At 39.5% G+C, this 23,716-nt stretch overlaps 3 protein-coding genes across 4 annotated transcripts in view; 2 read left to right on the top strand and 1 right to left on the bottom strand.

The window, feature by feature from the left end:
• Positions 1-68: 68 nt before the first annotated feature.
• Positions 69-3,748, bottom strand: pak1ip1 (PAK1 interacting protein 1). Its single transcript, XM_005924575.1, has 10 exons — positions 3,411-3,748; positions 2,964-3,126; positions 2,578-2,698; positions 2,406-2,480; positions 2,259-2,311; positions 2,028-2,173; positions 1,720-1,817; positions 1,500-1,599; positions 897-1,029; positions 69-684 (listed from the first exon to the last, which is right to left on the bottom strand). Exons 1-10 carry the CDS (start codon positions 3,486-3,488, stop codon positions 572-574), a joined length of 1,080 nt encoding a protein of 359 aa, XP_005924637.1. The 5' UTR covers positions 3,489-3,748; the 3' UTR covers positions 69-571.
• A 1,149-nt stretch (positions 3,749-4,897) lies between these two features.
• On the top strand, positions 4,898-12,134 carry si:dkey-222f8.3 (Poly(U)-specific endoribonuclease-C-like). The gene is made up of 7 exons (XM_005924574.3): positions 4,898-5,009; positions 6,776-6,875; positions 8,638-8,749; positions 8,846-8,967; positions 10,099-10,211; positions 11,322-11,475; positions 11,571-12,134. Exons 1-7 carry the CDS (start codon positions 4,999-5,001, stop codon positions 11,829-11,831), a joined length of 873 nt encoding a protein of 290 aa, XP_005924636.1. The 5' UTR covers positions 4,898-4,998; the 3' UTR covers positions 11,832-12,134.
• Positions 12,135-12,814: 680 nt separating this feature from the next.
• cc2d1b (coiled-coil and C2 domain containing 1B) overlaps positions 12,815-23,716 on the top strand; it is an 18,692-nt gene continuing 7,790 nt past the window's right edge. The window contains exons 1-11 of one of the 2 annotated variants that reach the window (XM_005924572.3): positions 12,815-13,072; positions 13,359-13,485; positions 13,583-13,727; positions 16,172-16,272; positions 17,859-17,969; positions 18,482-18,625; positions 18,879-19,206; positions 19,733-19,851; positions 21,683-21,761; positions 22,011-22,058; positions 23,075-23,152. In XM_005924572.3, the coding sequence (XP_005924634.1) occupies positions 13,423-13,485; positions 13,583-13,727; positions 16,172-16,272; positions 17,859-17,969; positions 18,482-18,625; positions 18,879-19,206; positions 19,733-19,851; positions 21,683-21,761; positions 22,011-22,058; positions 23,075-23,152 (1,216 nt within the window). In that variant the 5' untranslated portion in view covers positions 12,815-13,072; positions 13,359-13,422. The remainder of the gene's footprint in view (positions 13,073-13,358; positions 13,486-13,582; positions 13,728-16,171; positions 16,273-17,858; positions 17,970-18,481; positions 18,626-18,878; positions 19,207-19,732; positions 19,852-21,682; positions 21,762-22,010; positions 22,059-23,074; positions 23,153-23,716) is intronic. The other variant, XM_005924573.3, reaches the window with a different exon arrangement.

Raw genomic sequence — 23,716 nt, 5'->3', positions numbered from 1 at the left:
TTGCATGCGCTTTCAAATTAAAAGAACGTCTAATTTCCTGACTCCCCTACAGGAGGAAAAGAGATGACTCACGGGGACAGAAAATGTATTTATTTAAAAAAAAATACACTCAGCAGTTGTGCTTTATCTCACCTATAACAAAATGTGTACAACATACCAAGATGCTGGCAGATGTCCAGCCTAAGCTGTTTTAAAAAAGGTTCTGAGCTGTGAAGAAAAATAATAAATCTTTGTTACATTACATCATTGGTAGCTTCAGACTCCAGGCACTTTTTTGCATTTGCCACAGTGTTTGTGCTATGAAGTCTACTTTTATATAGAGTAGTTGTCTGTGTGCAGCCTGGGGAAACTCACGGACATGGGTCTTATTATAGTCCGCTTTCCTTTTGTTTGACGTGTAACTTTCAGTTTGATTCTACAAGAACTGCCAGTCTTTTGAATGTTATGAAATATTATATCATCCATCTTGTTCTGCTTTTCTTTCATCAGCGATAAGTTCACATTTGATGTAGAACACTGCAGGTCGTCAGAACAAAAATCCACATGTGTATGGGTAATAAAACATTTTATTCTATTTTCCACTGTTCTTTTTCTTCTTCTTCTTGGGCTTGCTCTCGTCTTCCAGGACGACTTCTTCTGTGGCAATTCGGACTCTCTTTGTCCTTAGAAGTTCGGGAAGTAGTTCTACGGATAAACACAGAGCAGGGTGTTAGCTCAGGTTTACATTCCCCTGCCCGTAGGAAGTGATATTAAGTAGAGAAAACAGATCAGAATGTGAGGTAATGACTCAATGCCCCGATGAGCAGGTCGCACATTCAGGCGAGCTGGGTGTCCTGCAGAGGACGCCTCTCACCGATCATCATCATGAAGCAGCTGAAGTGTTTCCACAACCTCACCTTCAGATGTTGTTGCCTGGGGTGCTTCTTCCTCAGTGATCTCCTGCTGCATCGGTGAAGTTCTCCTCACAGCAAGGCATGTCAGTCTGGCTGATGTGTTCACTTCCCCAAGGAGTGTGGGAGGTTCCAGCTCCTGGTAGGTCAGCAGAAGTATTAGCTCACCAGGATAATCATAAATATACCATATTTATTTTAAACACACTTACGTTTGAGTTTGTTCTTGTTAAAAGGAACCCATCAAGATATTTTATCTTATTACTAATATTGTCAGCAACGTTAATGCAAAAATAAATATATAAATTAATAAATTAAAAAAAGAAAAATCAGCATCTATGATCTCTTTTAGTCGACTAAAAAAAATGCTCCAGGAGAGAAACCCGGATGACCCAGCTTCTTAGTGTCCTTGTGCATACTTAATACTTAACTCAATACTTAACCCCAAATTTGTCAGTATAACAGGCAAAAAGTGCACAAAAGCCCAGAATAAAGGTGACGTATGAATGTGTGTGTGGGTCTCAGTGGCTTGTAGTCTACAACAAGTCCATTTCCACATTAACAAAGAATGCATGTTCTCCAGAAAGCTAATATCAGGACGCAGCGTACCTCTTTAAGATGAATTTTCCACATTTTGATGAAACCATCATTTGAAGCAGTCACCACCACAGAGTAATCATCCACGTTCACACTGTCGACCGTCTTCACTCTGACATCACAAACGGACACAAAGATAAGCTGACTTCTTCTCCCATCATCACGCGTATCAGAATATTGACAGTATGATCTATGCATGATTGGTGGGAAAACAATGAATAAATGAATTCACCTGGTTTCGTGAGCCTTGAAATCACACACCCATTTTGCTTTCTCCACATCACACAACCTCACAGTTTCATCGTCTCCTGCAACAGCCAGGATGGAGTTCTGAAAGATAAGCGGTGGTTGTTTTTATAGATATGCTTATCCTTCATATGAAAATGCCTCATCTTGAGGGGATCCACTTCTTGAAAATTGACAACAACACTTAATGTTGTGTCTGTGTGATTCTACCTCTGAAAATGTGGCATTTACTTTGTGTCAGAACTGTGGTCAAAATCTGGCTTTTGGATAATATGTCATGGTCAGCGAGCTCACGTTTAAAAAATTGACAGAAGCGATCCTTTTGGGGTTTGCGACCGTTCCCGTCACAGTGGCTGTCTCCAGCTCGTAAATGTTCACTTTGTCGTTCATCACGACCACGTATCTGTCCCCGTCTGGTGACCACCTGACAATGTGTGCATCTGTCAGGTGTGCAAAGAACACAGGTTTGAATCATAAATGCGTCAACAATTTCCTCACTGCCCAAAAGGTTAAAGGGGAGCTTACTCTGTTTTATGTTTTTGATGAACGCTGATCTTCCATTAATGAGATTCCAGGTTCTGCATGGATACAAAGACACAACGGCCAACATTGTTTATCAGTGCAAACGGATCATCTGAGTCATCTACTATTAAAGAGAGCTGTGAAATTTACCTCAGTGTCTTATCGGTCCCAACTGAGAGCGCAAGCTTCCCAGACGGATGGATGGACAGCGATGTCACATGACCTCTGAAAGACATCACAGCACAAAGCAACACTGACGACGCTACCAAACATAAAGAAACAACCCTCTCTGTGTGTCTGTGCCGTCTTTCTGTGCGCTTACTTGTGAGCTTTGATGGATTTCAGACACTCCCACTTCTTCGTGCTCCACACGCACAGGAGTCCGTCCTCTCCTCCACTCAGTAAGTGAGACGTCCCGTAAAACTCGAGGCAAGTGATGGTACCTGTGCAGGAAGTCAGTCAGCACCACAAGCAGAAACCAGGCAGACGTTTACGTTACTGCTTTGAGTTTCCACCACCAAAAAAAACTAAAACAATCTAAACCTCAAGTTAATTCAAATTGCTGAGAAAATAATTTGAAATAAACTTAGTTTAAACAAAATATCAAGTCAGCGCACTTTGAATTATTCAACAGGTCACTTCTATATTAGGTGTTTTTGATGTTTAACTGAAGAAATCAAACAGACTAATTACAATTTACAAACTCACCGTCATGATGCAGCAAAGCACCGTGCTCGATCCTTTTCTTCATGTTGTACACTTGGATGGTCTCATCTTTGCTCCCCGTCACAACAAACCTCTCACTGGCAGCCACTGCGGATACTGAAGCTGTGTGAGCGTGATGTGTGAATTCTGCTTTGGCTGTCCACTCCTGCATGACAATTATTTTTAAAGAAAACTTTTTATAACAAAACAATTTATTTGCATATAAATTAATCCGCAGACTGTTAGAGAAAAAGGAGTGAGTCACGAAACTTCTTACATTACACTCCTTTCATATACTGGGCAATGAATGTGCTTCATAATCAAATAATTACTGCATTGCATACAAATCATGTTCATCATCCAACCAACAAACACTTGAGCTTGTTATTATTACAACTTCACACCCTTTATGTGACACACAGGTCGTTGCTTTGTGAGACTCCAGCTTACCTTTTCGTCAGTTTTTACTTGATAACCGAAGGTGATCTGTTCATAACTGCCAGCGACCAGCTCCAACACAGCTGCCATGCTGCTGGACTACAGTGAGCTCAGCTAGCCGGCTAATTAGCTTTCCTTAAAATTTGCCGATTTTCTGAGCAGATTTCCTCGAGCAGTTTGTGTAACAGCTGCTAAAACAGTAATAGAACACCAACAAGAGAAAGGCAAGGACAGTAAAAAGCGTGGTGCGAATGCTCGCACGCGAAAAAGGTAACTCTTTTTAGCTAAACACACGTTCAGTCCCAAAATAACATGTGGAGTGACTGCGCATGCGCAAACGCACTTTCTTACCATTTGTCGTTAAGACTTTTTCAAAATAAAAGTCGTCATCGTTCAGTTATGTTTTTTTTACGTTGATTTTCAGACTCTAAAAGACTGGTGGGAAATTTAATTATTCCAAGGGACCACAGGAGAAACTAAGACTAATCTTTGCCTGATTTTCTATCATTTTGTAATTTTGAGTCATGGTAAAAAAAGAAAAAAAAAAAGAAATAAGGTTTTATGTATCAGGACATAATAAAAAAAATCATTTGTTCCTTGCTACCAGTAGAAGCTCAGCTGAACAGCAACATATAAAACAGTACACAGTGTTGCTATTTATTTAATACAAACTAAGACAAAATACAGAAGGAGCCTGTTGAACCACCTTTAATACCAATAAGTTGAAGTACTCGTGTTTTCTGTAGGACTTTACCAGTTTCTCACATTATCGTGGCAGGATTTTGCCCCACTCCTCTTTACAGTGTTGCTTCAGTTCATTGAGGTTTGCCAGCATTTATTTGTGCACAGCACCATTTTAATCAGGATGAGATCTGGACTTTGGCTGGGTCTTTTCATTTCATTCTTTTCTTTTTCTGTCATTCGCTCGTGCTGTTCATTGACACGATTTCACCCAGGTTTTAGTTGTCAGGCAGTTATGCCTCACATATGACTCTAGAATATTTTGGTATACAGAGGGGTTCTCGGTCGACTTAGTGACTGCAAGCTGCCCAAATGCCTTTGCCTCCAAATTAAGCCGACATGATCATAAAACTCCCCAAACTTCTACCTTGATATTTGAGCTCACACTTACTGATAATAGTAGTTGATGATTATAATAATAAATTGAATGCATTTGATTGTGAAAACATTTACCTTTAAAAGGGATTGCAAGTGCGTGTGAATTCCAAGTGAGGCTAAAAAGTATTGTTATGACCTTAAAACCTCCACCTTTATCACATGTTACTTATTTTTCCTGTTTCAGAGGATTACACCTTTTCTCACACGGAACTGCTGGATTGACATCCATAACGAGTTTACTTTGACAATGAAAAGTTTGAGTTGAGTTTATGGGGATAGAGAACAAAATTACTGTAATTTATCCCACGTCTGACGAGCGAGGGGAGGGGGTGGATAGCAGCGTTTACTCTGCTGTCTTGTAATTGGCTGGCTCCCTTGGTGACGTCATGATTGACGGCTGAGTTAACCGTCTGCGGATTCCGGCAGTTTGTTTCAGAGAGCATAAGAAAAGTCTCAGTGAGTTTTTCCTCTCAACAAAATCATGTCGAGAAGGTGAGTTTGGGATTAAAAAAACGCACGCGCAGAAGGATGACTTGGCGTCTTCTCAACTTTCAGAGAAATTTAAATTTGCGTGTTGTCGTTTTCAGCCACTTTTCGGCCGTTTCAACGCGTTTGTTTCCGTCTAACGAAGACATGTTTGATGTAAACATGTAGTTACAGTGTAACGTCACACCTTTGATGGTTCTCCTCGATAGTTTTGTCACGATAAAGTCCGGGTTTGTTTCCCTGACAGCTGTTCCTCAATGCAGACTGCGCTCTGTGCATCTGCTGCGTGGACGTCATGTGCGTAAGAGGAGCCTGCAGCGGGGTCTGGGAATGATTAGTGGGTTGAATTATACAACAAACAGGACATGGAGAACTTCATGGAGAGCCTCCTCTGCTGTAATAAAACTGTAGTCGCTCCCTCCTGTACTCAGGCTAAACACAGAGGACCTTCTGCCTCAGTATGTGCTCCATCCTGTCATCTGCTTCTCGCTCAACGTATTGTAACGTGTCAGACATAGGGTGTGGTTGTTAGTCCGCCTCAGTGCAATTGTTTTAGCATTTATTGATGTAATTGAAGAAAACTAAAGCAGAGATGTTATAGTTTTAGTGGTATCTGTAGGTTTCACATTACAGCCCTCCCACATTCACTGATCCATGCAGCTGTAACTTAATGATGGAGGTGGGGTCATTATTTAGAGCTGAAGCTGAAGTTTTCCCCGCTGGCTTTTTAGCTTTCATCTGGCGCCATTGTGCTATCTAACAAAGGAGAAGACTTACAGCATAACATGTGATAGGAGACAACACAAAGCCTTCAGCTGCTGCTTGTGTTGAAGTCAAGAGTCTTCACTTAATTAAAACATTATTTAGATCACCTGTGTCGGACAACCTGGGTTTTAATGGAGAGTCATTGTGCATGGCTGTATAGATATGTGAGTCATTTACACAGCTAAGCACTGCTGTTACTATGTGGGAAACTGTTTTTATGATTTAGATAAATAGGTCCTTAACTGTATCACAGGCGCCTTATGTTTTAAACCTAAGTAACTGAGAATTAAAAAAAAAAGAAAATACGACACACATCCTGAAACAGATGTACAAGCTGCTTTCGACTGAGGCACAGGAGTAATGTATGTTTGTTTTGGAAACGCCGTTTTCGTTTTGTATACCTTACTAATTCATTCTAAGAAGAGCAGTTAACTTCCTGTTAACTGCTTTCCGCAGAAAGAATTAGTCACATGAGTGGGGAAAACAAAATTGTCACGGCAGATTTCATCACCAGTAGTTTGAAACAAAAAGGAGGACTATCCCAAACTGCATGGTAGCTATGAAAAACAACAAAGTAAACAGACTGGCCATTCACTCCAGTTCCTCTCAGTGCATAGACAGCGTGAGAAGTCACTTCTCTTTTAATCTGAATAGTGGGAGCAAGTATATGCTGAGAGAAGTTATTTTAGTGTGTCTGTCTGTAAAACTCTACTTGAGGACAGAAGAAATAGCAAAAACATGTGAACATTACACCCCGGTTAGTCATTTCTTTCTTCTTCTTTTCTTTGTCTTCTTCGTTGTCTTCTTCTTTAAGGGGTCGGCAAAACAGGTCATCTGCCTCGCAACCTGTACCTAGCGTCCTCTCTGTCACGTCAACCCTCTGCGTCTCTTCCTTTTCCATGTCCATGTTTCCATTCACACATACACTGCAGTTTTTAGGCCTGCTTAATAATTCACCATGTTTGTCTGCCTGTGTTTTTTAAAATTTATTAATTTTTATTTAACAGTCAAAAGGCCGATCAGGACCTCACCAAGGTACTCAACCAGCTCTGGCACCTGGATAAAAACCGCCTGAGACCTGGGACCGATTACAGGATTTCCCTCCAGGTCAGTGCTAAAAGTGCATCGCAGCTTTTCTGCAATGCAAAGCAGGCAGTCACTGATGCATGCAATAAATGCAAACCTTTGTGTGGACTGGAAGCCTGATGGGGGTTCTGGAGTGTAGGTGTTTTAATGTATATTCAAACATTTACAGTGGTGACGTTCTGTGAGCGTTGTTGCTCAGTGACGAGTACTTCTGAATGTTATTTGACAAAAAAGTTTTGTTTTTTAATCTGTTTTATAATGAAACTGAACAGATTGAAACATTTTGCAGTAAATAAATCAGAATGTTTGGAGTTCTGTGACAAAGCTAATTTAATTTTAGACATTTTAAAGCTAAATCATAATTAGAATCACAATCAGAATACTTTAATAATCCCCAATGAAATTATGCTACAAAACACTAAAGACAGCAGATAGAATTCACACAATGATGAACATGCTGTCATTGTTAAGTCCAGTCAAACCATCATGCCCACACAGGATTCCTATTCCATCAGTTAGCTGTCAGTGCAGATTACTGGAGTCACAACACATAACACTTAGTCATAACATAATAACTAGCAAGACGTCTTGATGCATGCTCAATCATCCAGGTAAGTGAATCTCCAAAAGTTTATTTCTGTTTGTGTGGACATAGGGTTGTCAGCGGGAGAAACGTTTCGTCACTCATCCAAGTGACTTCTTCAGTCTCAGCACTTTCTCCCGCTGAAAACGCTACATCCACATGAACGGAAATAAACTTTTGGAGATAACTAGTAAGATTAACTTTGCAATGGTTGGTTTGAGTGCACCATCACACCGAGTGCTGTTAAAAGTTAAGCCCGGCTCATTTCTGATTTGTTGCACATTTTCCCCGTCACACAGTGCCAGATGTGGGGAGATGTTGTTCTAGTTTGTGCCTTCACTTTAGGCCCATATGTACTGGGTAGTGCCAGAAAAAGCTAAAGCAAGAAATGAAGGATGAGTCATGGTGTTTAGCACTGTTGCCTCACAGCCCACTGGTAAATTTTATCTTAATTCTTTTCCTTCAGTGTTTCAAGTGGTTGAATAAAATAGAATAGAATTCAACTTTATTGTCATTGCACATGTCACAAGTACAAGGCAACAAAATGCAGCTTGCATCCATCCAGAAAGTGCTTTAGCAATAATATAGATATATTATATAAAAATGGGTCTATTATAGGAATGAGGGTGAAAAATATGTGTCTATTATGGGTATGTTACAATGTACAAGGTATGAAGGTATGTTATGAATATGCTATAACTATAAGTATGTACAGGCTGTAGTGAGTGTACAAGCTATGAACAGGATATAAATATGAAAACTATACAGAAATATGAAATGTGAACTATACAAGTTATATACAGTTGTAAACAGTTGTAGAACTATAATTATTGTATTGTACAGAATGCATGTCTATACAGCATTTACAGCCGTGCAGTTTAGATCAGTGTGGCTAATTTCTACAGTGGTTATATAAAGTGCTAATGGTGTGGAGTGGTGGTTCAGTCCATGTTATTATTGTGTGTATGAGGGTACAGTCGGCCATTTGTTTGTTTTTGCCCATTGTGTGTGTTTTCAGTTATAGGTTGCTGTGTGTGTGTGTTTAGTGAAGTTGGCGTCATCAAGCAGCTGCTTAAGTGTATTTAGCATTGAAACTGGGTGATGCTTTTATGAGCTGCTTACATGTCAATTATTTATGAATCCTCATATTTGTTTGTTCAGTTTTAACATGTTGCTGAATGTTTGTGTTTTTATATTTAGGGGAAGGCGGGTTATGTGGCTCAGGGCAGTAACGTTGCCAGAGACCAGGCCAAAGCTCCACTCTTCACATATGTGAATGAAGACAAACTGAAGAGTATTAAGACATATGAATGTGAGTATGAGTCAGGCCTATAAAGGTTTTCTTTATTATGTTTATTTGGAACAACAGCGATTAAACAGTTTAATGAGGTTACGCCTTTTTATTCAGATTTCATCAGCTTGCTGGACAACTATGAGATGTCTACAGGTGTGTCAGAGACGGTCACCTCAGAAGAGCTCAAAGAGAACAAGCTCTTTATCGATGCCATCGTGGAGACAGATGTCATGAAGGTACAGCGGATTCATAGGAGGGCATGAGCTCAGAAATAATTTAAGCTGTTGTTTACTGATTGGTTAGAGAAAAGTAAAAAAGAGGTGTGGTAGATGTTAAAAACAAATAAACAGCAGACCAATATGGAAGTCGTTTTATGCTTATATACAGAATAATGAATTTACAGTCAAGGGACCACATCAACGAACAATTATCTAAAAATAAATGAACTTCTGCACTCATCAGCCAGACACTGTTAGTACACTTTAAGTGTATAATGAAAACTGTACAATTGTTAACTATAACTGCAAAATTTTGTTCGCTTGACACACATTTATTAAAAAAAAGATTTATAATTTTCATTGTAGTTTACATGCCTTAAGTGCATGTCAATAATATACAGCTGACAAGAATGCATGAACTGTTTTTTTTTTTTGTAGGCTTAACTAATTCACATGGATTGAAATGCCACTTTTTTGATACCATTTATAAAGTTATGTATCCAAGAGTAAACTTTAAATGTAGTCTCTAAATACAGGAAATTTGACTTCATAAATTAATGTCCCAAATGATGTAATGTAACACTGAGTATATAAAAAAACAGATACTGTGTAATGAAACAAAAATGATGCCATACTATGATTTCATAAGATGTTATATAGGTACATAATAGATGAGTCATTTTAGTCTGTCGGTCGGTGGTTGCCAGGCAACACAATGACATTAGAATATCTGATATAGATAAGAACCTTCTGGGGCCAAAGATGAACCTGTGTGTCAAGTTTAGTTTATCATCTCCAGATTGTGTAGGAGTTCAAATAGAGATTAGTTTATTATAGTAAGATTAGATTTTCCTGTGACTCATTACTTTAACTTCAGTGTTGTGTTTAAGTTTGCGTTGGGGGGAGGGGGGGAGGGGGTATTTTTATTTTCCAGGCACTTTTGATCTTTTGATCTATGCTGGCTCGAATTTTCATTCCAGGCATTGATCTGTTTTTTGTTTTGTTTTTTTGCTCTTTTTTTTTTTTTTTCCAAGGCTAAGAATTAATTTTCTAATGTAGCGATGGTTTATTCCGATACTATTGATAGGTCACATCTTTTACTCGGATGTCTGAAATTTCAAAGTATGTTACTGTGTTTTTATTTCTTAGTGTGCTCACCAGTATCTGGTCAAGAAGGGGAAGTCACCATCAGACCTTGGGCAGTTCAAGAGACAGCTGTATGACATCTGGTTCCGCCTGTACCACAGGGACAGGAGCGGAGGGTGAGTAACTGTAACAACAGGGGGCGCTGCTGCAATGTTTAAAAGAGAAGGAAGGGACCGGTTTGAATGATTGGTTAAAGGCAAACTTAAATGAGATCCAGGTCTGGAGCAGAACGAGCAGATGAATTTACAACTCAAGAATCAGTGAAGAATCTAAAAATAAAACACAGTGTTCCCTGAATGTGTTTTGGGTTTATTTTTTGTTTTTTTCTGTGTTAATTAACAGCTGCTTTTGTCTGAAAAGGCTGACAATAAACTACATGTATTTAAATCTTCCTGAGGTTAACCTTGTAACTCCAGCCAAATACTTACATCTGTTTTTGTGACACTTTTAATCATAAATAAAAAATGCTTCCAGAAATTAGCCCCAATGTAGCAAGCACAATGAAAAGACTGATATTTAACATTATACAGTAACATTATAGCCTTTGTTATTATTGTCATCTTTATTTTTTTTCATCTCATTTTCACAATTGCACAGGATGAACAACAGAGTGTGATAACTTAATTCTAATTTCTTGATCAGAGTCACTAGATTATCTACATTTGGGTGTTAAAATGATGTTAACACACTGTAATACATAACTCACTCTTTAATTTTTTACTTGAATTTTTAATTTTGAAAGTTCTGAACACCTGGATCAATGACAGGTGACTAGGAGGAGAAGTGTTGAGTACAAATGTGCAGAGGTTATAATCTTTGTTTAGTTTAATATTTAAAATGTATTATTTTTCTAGTTACACTGAAACAAAGAAAATTTGTTTTATAAGATGTGACAGTTTGTCTCTTCCTACAGTTTGTGCTTTTTAACTTATCTTTTTAATTACAATAAAACAGCATAGGTATGATAATCACACACAGCCATTAGAAAGGTTTTCCTGTATAAAATATAATGGAGTCATTCATAAATTAGTCGTTAATGAGGCTTGGTTACTTGAGGGTTAAAAGTGAGTCACCGGCTCTGCTGCCATCTGTGCTGTTATCCTTCTGTCTGCCCCGCAATGTTAACATTGTAGATAAGGCGTCTTGATATGAATGAGGTCATACAGCACTGAGAGACTGAACTTAAGTATCTCTGGGTGTGCTGGTTGGTTTTATTTTCATTACAGTGAGGATTCCTGTGGATTTGAACATGTGTTTGTGGGAGAAGCCAAATATGGAAAGGAGATCATGGGTCTTCACAACTGGGTGCAGTTCTACCTTCAGGAAAAGCACGACCATGTGGACTATAAAGGCTACAAAGCAAGAGATAACAAAGACACAGTAAGAAACTGATACAGCAGCTCGTTACTGTAAAAGCACTGATTGAAAAGTAAATAGCCGCACATGTCGCTGAATTGCATTTACTGTTTTTAAAGCCTGATGAGGACGACCACGTCCTGAACCTGCAGTTCAGTTGGAAAGGCTTGGTGAAGCCTGTCGGTGGCTCCTTCATTGGTGTCAGTCCAGAGTTTGAGGTCGCTCTCTTCACCATCATCTTCCTCATGTCGACTGAGAAGATGACGTCTGTGGTGGTGAAAGTGGACGAGTACGTGCTGGAGCTGGTCGTCTGTCGGCACGGGCAATCCATCGGCACGTCCTATCCCAAACTGCTCAGCAGCAACAACAGGGATCTGTAACTTTACACCAGCCGAGAGTTTGCAAATGTTTTTGTTTAAATCGAAACCTTATTTCAGTTCAGTATAACCCAGTATAACCCTAACATAAACCTGGATCAAGTTCTCTTTGCACTAAACATGAGAAGTATATACCGGTTATTGAACACATTTTTGTCATATGAACTGTTACAGACAAAATAAAAAGTGTTTTGTTAACAAAATGTTTGTATTTGTATTCTGTGTTAGGAAAAAATAGCCCTAATATTTTAAGTCTTAGTACAGCGTGTAAATGAAAGTGGTAATTTTTCAGAAACTAGATCTCCATTTTAAGAAATTTAAAAACAAAAAACAAAGTATGAATACATACAAACATGTGTGATAAACATGTGGATTTGACCATTTTCACGGCTACTTGCTGTTATTTGAGCCTGAGAAGTATAAAAACCAAGCCACATCTTTGAATAAGTAGTCTTTTTTAAAGTCTTTTTTTAAAGGCTGTCTTTATGTATATAAGAATGTTTTAGCCCAAAAACAGTAAGTCTTTAAAAGAGACTGAAACTAAATACAGAAGATTGTTATTTGGCAGTGTAGAAAGATCAAAACAGTTTGAGAAGTGGCTTTTGGGAAATAAATAAAACGTAAAAAAAGAATGATCTACTGTCCTGGGGAAAAAATAAAATAAATATTGAGCAGTAGATAAACAGACTATTTCAAAGTTTCACTGCAAAGAGAAAGATGTGTACTATGAACCAAATAAAAGCATCTGTAAAAATCTCTGAACCGTCTTTGAATTGTTTGACAGATTTAGATCTGACCGTTTCTGACAGTATGTCACTTGAAATATTTGTTGAATTTGAACATTTTGTTCTCTGTGTTTTCTCTTTTATCTGTTTTCTGGAGAAAAGCATTTTTAAGGATCTGCATCACTATCGTGTATTATGTTTGTTTGAAGTTAGTGTATTTATGTTTGCGTTACTACTTAGAGAAGTAAGCCAATACATTTATGAAAAACCTCGTTACCAAATGTTTTACACGCAGGAAAACCTGACTTACTCAATAAACGTGGCTTGTATTTTTGCTTCTTTAGTCAGTGGGGACACCCTCGTTGCCTGGCAGACATGACTCAGGGATTCAACTTTCGAGCAGCGCTAGGGTGCTCCCAGGCTTAGCGCATGCGCGTTCAAAGAAATCCATTATCATGTCAAAGCATAGAAATGAAACTGTTCCTCTGAAAACTACCTGATGAAGTTGTGAACGAACAGGTAAATGTAAACGGTCTTTTCGCGGTATGATAATCTCTCTGAAGCCCTCGCGGGCAGATACAGAAGTAGTTTCCATCTTGTTTATAAATTAACTTTTAGACTTAAGAGCCGACAGACATGGTTGGCTAGCAGCTAGCTGGGCTAACGTCACCGTTGTTTGGCAGCTCGTTTTCGCAGCCTGTTCGGGAGCCACCTGACAACCGCTCACATGATTTCAACAACTACTGCAACCGACATTGATTAGAACACCGACATATTTTCTTAAAGTGTACGTGTGTTCGTGTAGGTGAGGTTTGGACCACCGGGGTGTCTCCGAGGGGATATTTCTACAACAAGAAACCAAAACAAACATGTTTGGTAAGAAGAAGAGAGCACCGCAGCCCAAAGGCCAGGGCGCCGCTGCTGCCAAGCAGGTAACAACTCCAGTAAACATAAGGTTGCAAACAGGAGGTTTTCTCTTCAGAAATATGTCAGCGTGGAGACGTTTATCCCCTTACTTCCTGCTTTTAGATGGGTCTGTTTGTAGACCTGAACCCCGAGGAGATGATGATGGGCATGGACGGAAACCTGGACGACCCGGATTTGGAGGCGGAACTTGCTGCTATTACTGGAAAAAAGGCTGCTGCAGGAGGAAAAGCCAGGCAGAAGGGGAAAAGTAAGTGCAGTAGTTATAACTTAAAGTTCTGAAAACCCCACCTCCACACACACCCTTCTACACATGTGGTAGGTACAGCTAACATTTGCTGTCATTTAAGCGCTGCACTCACAGTCTCAGGCTACATCCACACAAATGCAGTCACCATCCAGGTGTGTGTTTTAGCAGTTTCGAACATAACCTCCGAATTTACTAATTTGCCTTTAGACATGATTCGCAAGATCATGCAACTACACTTTATGTGTCAGTGTAAACAGGAAGCAGAGGGTTTGTTGGTTGGTAGAGCTGCTTAATTATAGCTGTTATTGTGGTCAGTATTGAGATCACTCACAGCCTTTGTAATTTTGTATATTTAGTGAACTGATTTTAACAGTGGATTCCTTTGTACTCTGTAATGTTTTCTTACTACAACCCTCATTCATCCAGTCACACTCTGATGGATGTTCAGTGTCTTTCCAAAGGATAGCCACCAATCTACCAATTAGTTAAATCTAACTCCAGTGCCACAGCCATCCCAAATGTTAAAAATAAATTACCTGAAAGCATGCTGCAGCCCAGCAGGAAGTGTACCTGTAAGTAATTGGGTTTTGAGCGGAAGCGGACATTGTTATTGCTAATATAATTTGATTATTTGTGCAGATTTGCTATGCAGGAAGACCATTAGGTACCAAAAGTATGATCGGAGATTTCTTTGCTTGGACCAGCAGTGTGTTGTCATATGGAGGCATTGCAAAGTGAATTCATTTTTGTGGCTTGTTAGACAGAATCAGGGAAGAAAGATATAGTAAAAGTTCCCTCTCTTGCCCACTGTCACACACACTGTCACCGGGTAATTTGTTGATACGTGTGTTTTTTTTTTCATATTTCTTGTTCATATTTGATCTTTTACCCCTGACGGGACTTTTAATGAATGAATAAAGAATAAAGGTATAGCAGGAACGCAGTACCCAGAGATAAAATCAGAGTTTGTTGAGGAAAAACTGTCAGTGAGCATGTTAGGTGCACAGACTTTGTTAGTCTGGAAGCTCACTCAGCGTGTAAGTTAGCTCTCTTTTTGCAACAAAAACTCAAAGCTTCTAAAGTCGGGGTTTAGATCTCCTGAGTCGATGTCCCGAGTTGTCCTGAATATGGTCAACCCCATAGATAGTGTAAAGATGAATGTAGGCCAAAAAAAGCTACTAGTAACTATTCATAGAAGCCAAGACTGTTTTTTTTTGTACCAGGCTGTAAGCAAACTTTTTAATGCAGTAAATGTGAACATTTTAAGTAGAAATCTGGGGATTTACATGCCTCCAGAAACTGCAGTTTGTAGCACTTCAGCATCATTTTTTAGTTCTGGAGGTTGCCACCTTAGCCACCACAAATGTGTATATAAATAATTTGACTTAGACCTCGTTAAGACAACACAAGTACTGTCCATAGTTGGGATGTGCTAGAAGTAGAATTTTAATTTAAGTTTGAGTTTTGACTTCCGACAATTATTAAAACCAGATACTTGAGATATAACAATTATTGTGCCACATTTTTATTTCCAACAATTAGTACATCCCTTTCCTCCATAAGTGTCTGACTTCACCTCCTTACCAGACTGCAGCAGGTTTAGTTCATCTAAATATAATTAATGGTAAAAGAAATAAAATAAAATATGTTTTTTTCTAAAGTTTAATGAATCAACCAGTTTTTTTTTTCTCAAAGTCTGTGAGTAATTGTGTCACTCCTGATTTTATTAAATAATTAGGAGTATACTGGAATTAAGCAGCTGTACTTCACAGTCCATAAAGTGCAAAAAAACAACAACACACCAGAGAGTGTATTCCCACTTGAAGATAGTGGTAGAAAGAAACAGACTATACCAGTGGGAGAGGATTGTTTATGTACAACAGTGAATCATTTAGCCTATCACAGCTAAATGTAAAAATATCAGCGAAACCACTGAAACAGTTTCAACAATCTTTGCTGTGCTCTCCCCAAACACGACGAGTCTTTCACTTCTAAGTGTATTTTAGAGGTTTAAGTCAAGAGTGTGGACTCGATTTAACTTTAACAACTGAATAGTACCTCATAAATGGTAAATGGCCTGTATTTGTATGGCACTTTTCTAGTCCCTAAGGACCCCAAAGCGCTTTACACAACCTGTCATCCACCCATTCACACACACAATCACACACTGGTGATGGCAAGCTACATTGTAGCCACAGCCGCCCTGGGGCGCACTGACAGAGAAAAGATGATCTTCAAGTTTTAGGTTTATAAAACTTTTTTGTGAGAATGCTCTCTTTCATTTGGAGACTTTGACTGTTGGCTGAGTCTAGTGAATGTGTGATAATTATTCCCCGGACAATCACTCTTTGTGAATTCTTTGTTTTAGAAGATTTCATCCACACTGCATTGCTTCATTTGTTCTGCTTATAATGTGAATTCATGACACCTTGATTGTGTTGTAGGTCCCCTACCCATGGAAGATATCGCAAGAATGGCAGACGAGTGTATGAAGGACCTGGATGATGATGATGACGACAATGTCGAAGACGATGAAGACCTGTTGGTTAGTGTTTAAATAACCTGCTCTGTTTGATCCATTCCCAAACTTTAGGCAAGGCCAGCAAGCAATCAGAAATCTAGGCTGATGTGTTTATTTTATAACTTGGTATGTTTTCAGTGCACACCAGAGCTTTAAAACTGTAAACTGCATAGATTTAAAGATGAAAGGCTACTGAGTGCAGTGATAAAGTCCCATACATGGCAGAGACGTGGAAATGACTTTCCGGCCTAATCAAAGCGAGCTTGGATATTGTTGGTGATCAAAAGTCTACAAATACATTGACCAGTCTGGTTTAAGTTTTAGGTCACTTTATTCTATCCTTTTAGAATGATGTGGCTCACTAACCCAATAATCGTGCTTCGTGTTAGATTCCTTAGGAGTCATGGTTTCCAGTTCCTTGTAGCTGTGTTTTAACAAATGCACAATTACACCAACTGGCCACTTTCGCGGCTAAACCTGTTCCACCGCTCTTTAATACAAATATTTAATCAGCCAATCACATGCCTCAACTCAGTGCATTTAGGCATGTTGACATGGTCAGCAAAACTTGCTGAAATTCAAGCATGAGCATCAGAGTGAAGAAGAAAGGTGATTTAAGTGACTTTAGAAACTGCTCTATTGGGATTTTCCTCATGCAACCATCTCTGGGCTTTACAGAGAATGGTTTGAAAAAGAGAAACTCTCCAGCGAGTGGCAGTTCACTTTGGGGTCCTTAGTGTCCATGGTGCACTGCTTGAATGCCACAGCCTACCTAAATGTTGTTGCTGGTAATTTCTGACCATCTTTATGACCACAGTGTAGCTTCTGATGGCTGCTTCCAGCAGGATATTATCTCCTATCACAAAAACTCAAATGAGCTCAAACTGGTTTCCTGAGTATGACAGCAAGTTCACTGTTCTCAAATTGCCTCCACAGTCAGCGGATCCCATCCAATAGACCGCCTTTGGGTTGTGGCGGAAAGGGAGATTCATATGGATGTGCTTCCTGCATATCTACAGTAACTGTTCCATGCTGTCATCTCAGTATGGGCTGAGAATTTCTGAGGAATGTTTCCAGCACTTTGTTGAATCTAAGTAACTAAGAATTAAAGCATTTCTTCAGACAAAAGAGGGTCAACCTGGAACTAGGTGTACTTAATGAAGTGTCCGTTGAGTGTATAGTAGTCAGAAAGTGATCTGTAGCCAAAAAGATGACGTTCCTTTGGCAAATGTGTGCTTTTTCTAAGTCACTGCTCATCTTGTTAACCCTGAAAAACTGGAACAGAACAGCATTTTACTCATATTAACTCACAGTCACTATCAACTGACTCCATGAACTAAAACCAATAAAAACCAATAAATAAATTCACTCTGGCCTCTCTGTGCCCGTCAGTTTTATAGCTCACACAGTAATCATGGTGTTCTTAAGCTGTAAATTACAGTTGGTTTGTTTTTTTTTATGTTCTGCACTTTCTGCTTCGCAGTATTTCCATTTATCAAACAGATGGGAAGCGTGACTCCCACTCGCTGCTTCTGAAATCCAGCTCTGTGTGTGCACAGAGAAAGCTTACTGTTGATCGGTTGCATTTTTTTTTCTCCCCCCTCTATCAGGCAGAGCTACAGGAAGTGGTGGGTGAGGAGGAAGCTGAGGATGTTTCCTCCACATCCTCTGCCCCTGCTGAATCTTCTAAGGGTGAAACACCAGAGTCCCCAGCGGCACAGGTACAATACACGCTGCTTCTGCCAAACTTGAAACTGACACCATCAACATGTTTGTCAAATGGGAGATTTTTTTGCCTGTTGCCAGTAACTGAAAAGAAAGGCAAAGGAAACGTCCTACCTGTTGAGGTTTTATAAAACTTGCCGCCTATTTTTTTTAAAAATATGAAATCAAAGATCTTTTAAACTTTTACACAAACAACAGTTGTTCAACTGGCACGTGATCAGCTTCTGTTGACTAGATGCAGTTGAGGTAAATTATTTTCATTCCTTCTAGTAAGTCTGACTTCATTCCTGGTGATGTATTTCCTCACATCTGCATTTTAGTGTCTTTTAAAAACTTTGGATGCTTAAAGTGCCTCGAATTTTAAGTATATGATTAAGGTTAAGATGTAGATGGACAGAAACTGAAAAATATGTTGTTTATGTCAACATGTTTTGCACGGTGAGTCATTTCTTCCTTTAACCAGATGTTTCCAGCTGCTTCTTAGGTTGTTTTGGTCTCACACTCGTAGGAGGAAGTAAAAGTCTCTGCGGCAGCCCCCGGCAGCCTCCAACACACCCTGGAGGAGAGGTTGGCAATGTACAAGACAGCCCTGCAGAACGCCAAGACAGCAGGGGAGTCCTCAAAAGCCAGGAGATATGATCGTGGTCTGAAGGTACGACATGCAGAGGGCATGAATTTACACCAAGTTGTTCGTTATGTCACAGTCAGAAGATGCAGTTTTGGTTTGCATTTCTTAAAACACCTCATGTAAAAGATTTTCATCTCTTTCTTACTCCCGCCCATAAAACCTCTTGGTCATTGTTTACACTTGTGAGTCTTAAGTGATTAGATTTCTGCGATGAAGCCTTTTTATTACACATGATGGCGTCTTTGTTGACTTTATGAATTTATGGTTTCTCTCACAGACGTTGGAGTCAATGTTGGGTGCTGTGAAAAAAGGAAGGCCTGTAAATGAGGCAGAGATCCCTCCGCCTGTTGCCACCGGAGCCCCGAGCGCTGCCCCGCGACCAGCTGTGCCTGCGAGGCCTGCTCCCCCTGTACCATCGCCACCTCAGCCCTCTCAGTCACGGGAGTCGGAGGCCACATCACCACAGTCACCTGCCGCGCCCGATGTCATCACACCCAGCAGCGAGGAGGAGCAATCGTCTTCTGCTGCCCTATCCACTCTGAGCAGCCTCCCATCTCCTCAGGAGCAAACCGATGAGGAAGCTGCTGACGTTTCACAATCAGATGGTCAGTTTCTCTTGAGTTGCACATTAGACCGTGTTTTTCTTTGCTCAGAATTGGCATGGAGACTACAGCTATAGGCATAATTGAGCTGCACAGTAAAAGCAATCTGTCTGTGTTAGAATATCTGTTACGCTTGACGCTGATTATCAAAACAAGCCAGATTAAACTGACCAGAGAACAGTGACAAGTAGATGTTTTTAATCTTCCAATCGATGAAAAAACCCCATCTTCATCAAAATTTATTATTATATTTTTATTATTTATGTATTATGTAAAGACCTCTCAACTCTTAAACAGGCTATATAAAGTGACCACCAACACATTTTAGGTTTAGATTATATTTTTTTCTGTATTTTAGCACGCTATGATGCATTTGATCATGGTTTGCACACATTTGAGTTTGGATCGGAGGGAAGCTGATGACTGATATAGCTGAGGCGAATCTGTCGTCTTCTCCCTCCTCATTATTGCGATGAATGAGGCCTTTCACTGTGGGAATTGACATCTGATTTGTCCGGTGAACCCTCAGCCAACAAGGCCACCAAGAAGATGCTTTTGGAGAGACAGCAAGAGTACAAGATGGCAGCGCTGAGAGCCAAGAAGCAAGGAGACGTGGAGCAAGCTAAGCTTTACTTCAAGACCAGCAAGGTGAGTCAGAGACCGGCAGCTATGAGTGATGTGTTCAAAATGAAGTGACAGATAACCAGCAGACTGAATTGTGGTCTGACAGGTCTGTTGTAGATGGTTTAAAAACATTTTCAATGTGATGTTTTTATATTAAATCAGATAAAAGGATTTCAGACAGAAACATGTAGCCATTTGTCACGTCTTTGTAAGAAATTGTGTATTTTCTGGCCTTCAACAGTGTAATTCAAAACGGCGTTTCTGTTTCCTGTTTAGCGTGTTTGTGTCTGTGTGTATACACAGAATGAAGCCTTTTTCCGATGAGAAGTGCAGCAATGTTTCTGAGCAGAGGAAGTTTCTTCTGTAGGAATGTTGTAAAAGCTGCATTTTTGATAATAGATACCGTGTGTCTGTTTTCAACATGATGTCTCACAGGATTATTTTTAAGAAAAATCTAATACTTACCTTTACCAAGCAGGAATTGGTTCCTTTTTTTTTTTTTCTGTTATTAACTTTTTGGTGTCTATTTGGATCTGGGAACATTTTGAGATGGGGGAGCAAAACTGGAATTAAATTCTTCTCAAATAAATGTTTTTTTTCCTCAAAAAACATGAAGAATTTGATTAATTAATCCAGATATCTTTTTGAAATCAGAGCCTTCATGAGGCGCGTATCCTCACACTGCTCTTGTCCTCTTTGTTTTGCTCTTTAAACTTGTATCACCAGCTGTTTTCTTTGTTATCAGGCATGATCAGATTAAATGATTTCGAGTGAACATAACTTGAAATGTGGCAATGTGGGATTTTCAAATCGATAGATATCATAGATGTACATGCTGGTGGCCTTGTACATTTGGTGACAAGGGAAAGCTCAGAGGTCAGGTTTACTGAAAATCTTTTGAAAGTCAGTTGATGTGTTTAAATAGACCTTTGAGAAATAACAGCCAATGAAGTATAATGACTGTTTGGTCGTGTATGCTGCCATGATTAAGGTGATTAGAGGGCGTGATTATGGCTTCTGGTGAGGTGGGTGTTTCAGGACAGCTGTTCTCTAACTTTTACTTCCAGGTGCCACCTAAAGATTGTACTACAGCAGGGTGGCACCATTTTCAAGAATATGTTGATTTACTTTAAATGCTACAAACCAAAATAGAATGAAAAGTAACATCCACAGCTAAGAATTCAGAACAAAAACGTTGTGGTTTATCACCAACAACTGTCTAGATTCACTTTGTGTGTCCTTTGCTGTATGTTCTTCTTTTTAGTGGGAAATTTGAGTCATCTAAAGTTTTCAGCCTTAAACAAACTGATGTCCACTAATGCTTGGTCATTTTATTATACAGTAATTATATTTTTCTGAACATTAGCTTTATTTCCTTCCTGATACACCCCTGGAGTATCTCAGAAAGTTCATTCTGTTTATCTGTACGCAGCGTTTTCAGGGGAAGAAACATTTAATTTCTTTGATTACTGTGATGACTGATGAAATGTTTCTTCTCCCGAAAACACTGCATCCATACAAACTTTCTGGGATTGCCTCACCAGAATTATTGAGCATGCATCAAATCTTGTAGAGTTAACAAACACGGTAAAAAAAGAAAAAGCATTCTGTTATCCTCTGTACATTCATCGCTCGTGTCTGATTTGATTTCCAGTGCTGTAAGATTTAGAAAACATTTATTTGAATCTAGAGTTCAAATAGTAGCATAGTACTGCACGTTGTTATCCCCACACTGTGTTGCTGCACACTCTGTTGGCAGGGTTTCTCTCTGAAGAATGTGAAACATGCCAAAAATGCAGATCCTCACAAAGACCATCATTATGTTTGACCTTTTTTTCTTTTAAATTTGATCCAGAGTTTCGATGCAGCGATCGAGGCGTTGGAAAAAGGACAGTCAGTGGATCTGAGTGGCCTTCCTTCACCTCCAGGACAGGGTGAGAAACACTAGCGTGAAATTTCAGTTTTGTTATGATGAACACACCAAGGAACTGGCACCAGTGGTTCAAGTACAGTAAAAGCAATCAGTCTGTGTTGTCTTAATTGGTTAGAAATCTGCTATCCTGTTGGGTTAGGGTTGTTATAGGCCATTGTTTATCTTATACTGGGCCTTAGAGCAGAACCTCAGTTATAACTCCTCTCCTTTTAAGCCAACTTTCTTCTCATTGGCTGCCCGTTGCAAACAGAAGGCCTGAACAGCAGATGGGCGGGGCTTGTTCAGCTGCGATGTTTTGGTGAGATTATTCAAAAATGTAATATCCAAGACTAAACTACATCTCCCTCTAAGCTTTATTGTCCATGTCAGTATGGTGAATATTTGTTTGGCACAGGCAGTAATAAACTTTTCTGTTTAGTACTTACCTAAGTAGTTTCTGACAGCGTTTTACACAAAGCTGAACATTTCTCAACATTCCATCAGCCAGAAAAAACACTTTGTTTTGTGTCAGCATTACAAATGATTGAAAAAGTATCTTTTTCATCTGATATTCTGTGTGTGTGTGCTGTTGCAGGGGTTGTCATGTTTAATGTCCACATTAAACATGACAGAAAATGTAAATAATGAGGTCAGAGTATGCACAAATAATCAACCTGAGACAAAAGCTCAGACCTGACATTCAGTTTCAGTCAGTTCTTCGGTGTACTGCTTCACAGGCCATCATCTACATGTTTACCATCACCAGGGGGCAATGTCAAAAATATGTGGAACAACCGGTCTGTGGAGTACTCATGCATGTGCCGTTTCTGGTCCTTCAACCAGCCAAAGGGGGAGAACCAAAGTTAAAATGTACTTTTCAAAACAATGAAAACTGTCTGCCATGGCCGTCACCTGTGCTTGGCATGTCACTTTTTTGAACACTGATTGTTTTCTTTCACGTCTCCCCCTCCTGGTTAACTCTCCTGTCACTCCTTTTCCCGCAAAGGGATGACTCCAGACAAAAAATGCATCCTTTACTTTGTGTAGCTAAATACCTACACAAATGGGTAATAACACATTACCATGAATTCTAGGGGTGTACACCTCTATGTACACCAGCACCATAGTTCAACTTTAAGCTATAACACACTAAACTGGGGTATGTATGTAGTCACATTAATTATGCATCTAAAATGCAGTAAACTACTAATAACAAAAGTCTTTTTTTTAAAAAAGGACTTTATTCTAGAAACTCAATAGAGATCACACAGATCTTCCACAAACTTGTTTTCTGTTTGTTTCAGTTGAATTTGTGTTTTTGTGTTGAATGTCCAGGAGGAAGCTCCGCTCCGGTGGCTACAGCTCCCGCTGGTCAAAGCACACAGCCGACCCCGCCGGCTGCAGCAGCTCCAGGTAGGAATCATTTTAACAGTCACGTAGTTCTGCTTTCAGCTTATTTCTCTTAAAATGCAGCAAATTATATCAGAAGAAAACATGCTGTTTGTTTTGTGACAGCGTTGTATTAATTTACATAAAGATGAGTAGCAGGAAGTGACCCCAAACATGACAGCTCTGATAAACATTCAGCTGTTTGCATTAAAAAGTAAACATTCACAAAATGTCACATGGCTGATGAGATGAGATTTACAGTCCTTATAAGCACCCATGGTTCATTCATAGTGAAATCAATGAGCCTGTGTTGTGAAAAAATGTATAGTATATGTATGTATGAGTTATTAATTAACTGAACAAACATTATACGTGAATTGTGCTTTTAACAGGCACTTACTTGTAATTCAAAAGATGGAAAAACCACAAATATATGATTTGGAGGTGGTGGGGGACACTGGGTTGTCTGGTAAGGAGTAAAGCTCATTGCTAGATATTTTTGAGTGGAAAGGCATCTCATAAGGGCAATTAGCCGCTGTGAGGGTGAAAATGGGGGCAGCAACAGGTTGGGGTGACAGTTTACTTGGG

The sequence above is a fragment of the Haplochromis burtoni genome, unplaced genomic scaffold (genome assembly GCF_018398535.1).
Source record: "Haplochromis burtoni strain Fernald_Lab_line unplaced genomic scaffold, NCSU_Asbu1 Contig_78, whole genome shotgun sequence".
NCBI classification, from domain to species: Eukaryota; Metazoa; Chordata; class Actinopteri; order Cichliformes; family Cichlidae; genus Haplochromis; species Haplochromis burtoni.
Note: the sequence above shows the minus strand (reverse complement) of the source record. Positions and strands in the feature narration are given on the sequence as shown.

Bases quoted from the DNA above. Each gene is read 5' to 3' on its own strand.
- pak1ip1 (XM_005924575.1), bottom strand. From the start codon at position 3,488: ATGGCAGCTGTGTTGGAGCTGGTCGCTGGCAGTTATGAACAGATCACC. The intron at 2,699-2,963 runs GTGAGTTTGTAA...CTTCCTGCACAG, and splicing joins TGCTTTGCTGCATCATGACG to GTACCATCACTTGCCTCGAG. The intron at 1,030-1,499 runs GTACGCTGCGTC...CTGACCTACCAG, and splicing joins GGAAAATTCATCTTAAAGAG to GAGCTGGAACCTCCCACACT.
- si:dkey-222f8.3 (XM_005924574.3), top strand. The intron at 6,876-8,637 runs GTCAGTGCTAAA...TTTTATATTTAG, and splicing joins ATTACAGGATTTCCCTCCAG to GGGAAGGCGGGTTATGTGGC. The intron at 8,750-8,845 runs GTGAGTATGAGT...CTTTTTATTCAG, and splicing joins GAGTATTAAGACATATGAAT to ATTTCATCAGCTTGCTGGAC.